General features: G+C 47.7%; 1 protein-coding gene across 1 annotated transcript; it reads right to left on the bottom strand.

Annotated features, from left to right (window-relative positions):
* Positions 1-526: 526 nt before the first annotated feature.
* Positions 527-1,077, bottom strand: LOC147858707 (early light-induced protein, chloroplastic-like). The gene has a single exon (XM_087325921.1). The coding sequence runs from the start codon at positions 1,017-1,019 to the stop codon at positions 570-572; it is 450 nt and encodes a 149-aa protein (XP_087182047.1). The 5' UTR covers positions 1,020-1,077; the 3' UTR covers positions 527-569.
* Positions 1,078-1,575: the final 498 nt, after the last annotated feature.

The raw sequence follows: 1,575 nt of genomic DNA, 5'->3' as shown, positions 1-1,575 counted from the left end.
CCAAACTGAACCGTTTTAAAAAACCTAAACCTAAACCGTTGTAATCGTTAAGCCACGGTTTTAAGGGTTCGGTTCAATCCGAACCGTCGCCGATTGTTAACGGCAAAGACACAAAGAGAGAGAGAGAGAGAGAGAGATTAAGGTCTTCTAAGACCAAAATTGGCCCATGAGAGAGTGAGAGTGAATACTATTATGTAAAAAGAAAAAAACAAAGCCATTAACTATACATAGTAAAAGAGGGGCAAATTTAGACTTAAGGGCTAAAAAAAATAATTTAGTGTATTACTTGATCGTTATAAAAATGATAGAGAGACAAAAAAAAGAGGATTTTTTTTTTGGGGGGGGGCGTGGGGGGATTTGGGCGGACAAATGGTGTGGTGTGGACGGACAAATGGGGGGGTTGGGTGGGTAGGGTCAGCAGCAGCTCTTTTGTGTGTTTTTTTCCATTTGTTTTTTATACAAAGGGGCTTCAAAGGGGCTTTGTGGGTGTGGATGGGCGGGGTATAAGGAGAGGTTTTTGTTTTGGGGGGGGTGTGTGTATGTAATTAATTAAAATGAGTTACTACTAGTTAGATGAGGGGGCCTTGCTTGAGGTACTCGGTGACGGCGAGGGCGACGAGGCCCAGCATGGCGGCGCGCCCATTCCACGTCTCAGCGGTGGCGGACATAAGGGAGCCAGGCGACGCCTTGGATTCGCGGGTCACACCTTTGAGCATGGGCACCAACGACGCCGCCGTGACAAGCAGGGCCACAGCCACGAACCAGGCCTCGCCGCCGCCCACTTGGATCTGCTCCGCCAGCCCCCTCCCCGTCGCCGCCTCCACGCCCATCGCCGCCGCGAACCCCACCATCGCCAGCCGCCCATTTATCGTCTCAGGCGCCGGCCCACTGAACGCCATCACGTCCATCGGGTTCGTCGAAACCTTCTTCTCCTTCTTCACTGCCGCCGCCGCCGCCGCCGCCGCCGCAGGGGCCGACGTGGCGCTTCCTCCGCCAGAAGATGCAGATGCTTGTGGCATTGCCGCCTTCGGCGATGGCGAGCTCACGCTCGACACCACCGGCGAGGTTTTCTCGTCCGCCTTCTCTCCACCACCATTTTCCTGTCACCACAACCAAAAAATTTTAAATCCCATAAAATAAAAATTTTAGATGAGATTTTTGGACTTTACAGCATTTAAATCTTAAATTTTCCACACTCTATACAGTATTTAAATCTTAAAGAAAGTGACCCCTAAAACCCTACCATTTTCCTGTAACCAGAACCAAACATAAAATTACATGGAGATTTTTGGCACTTTCCACAAAGATAAAACCCTAAATTTTCCCACACTCTACAACATTAAAATCTTAAAAAAGTGACCTCTAAAACCCTAAATAAAAAACTTTTGTACTCTTAATCAAACTATTAAACCCTCTGGTGACGACCTCTTTAACCCTAAACCCTTAGCAGTACCCTACACCACGTCCATCCGGCTTGAACTAAAAAAAAATTCGTACTCATCGATACATTAAACCCTAAACTGAAATCTAACCCCCCGAAACCCTACCCCATCGATCTGGGCTTAAAGTAAAAAA

This window comes from Azolla caroliniana, unplaced genomic scaffold (genome assembly GCF_043228905.1).
Source record: "Azolla caroliniana isolate FFs.n. ecotype wild unplaced genomic scaffold, voAzoCaro1.0.p SCAF_10, whole genome shotgun sequence".
NCBI classification, from domain to species: domain Eukaryota; kingdom Viridiplantae; phylum Streptophyta; class Polypodiopsida; order Salviniales; family Salviniaceae; genus Azolla; species Azolla caroliniana.
The sequence above is the reverse complement of the archived record's forward strand: the minus strand, read 5'-3'. Positions and strand labels throughout refer to the sequence as shown.

Bases quoted from the DNA above. Each gene is read 5' to 3' on its own strand.
- LOC147858707 (XM_087325921.1), bottom strand. From the start codon at position 1,019: ATGCCACAAGCATCTGCATCTTCTGGCGGAGGAAGCGCCACGTCGGCC.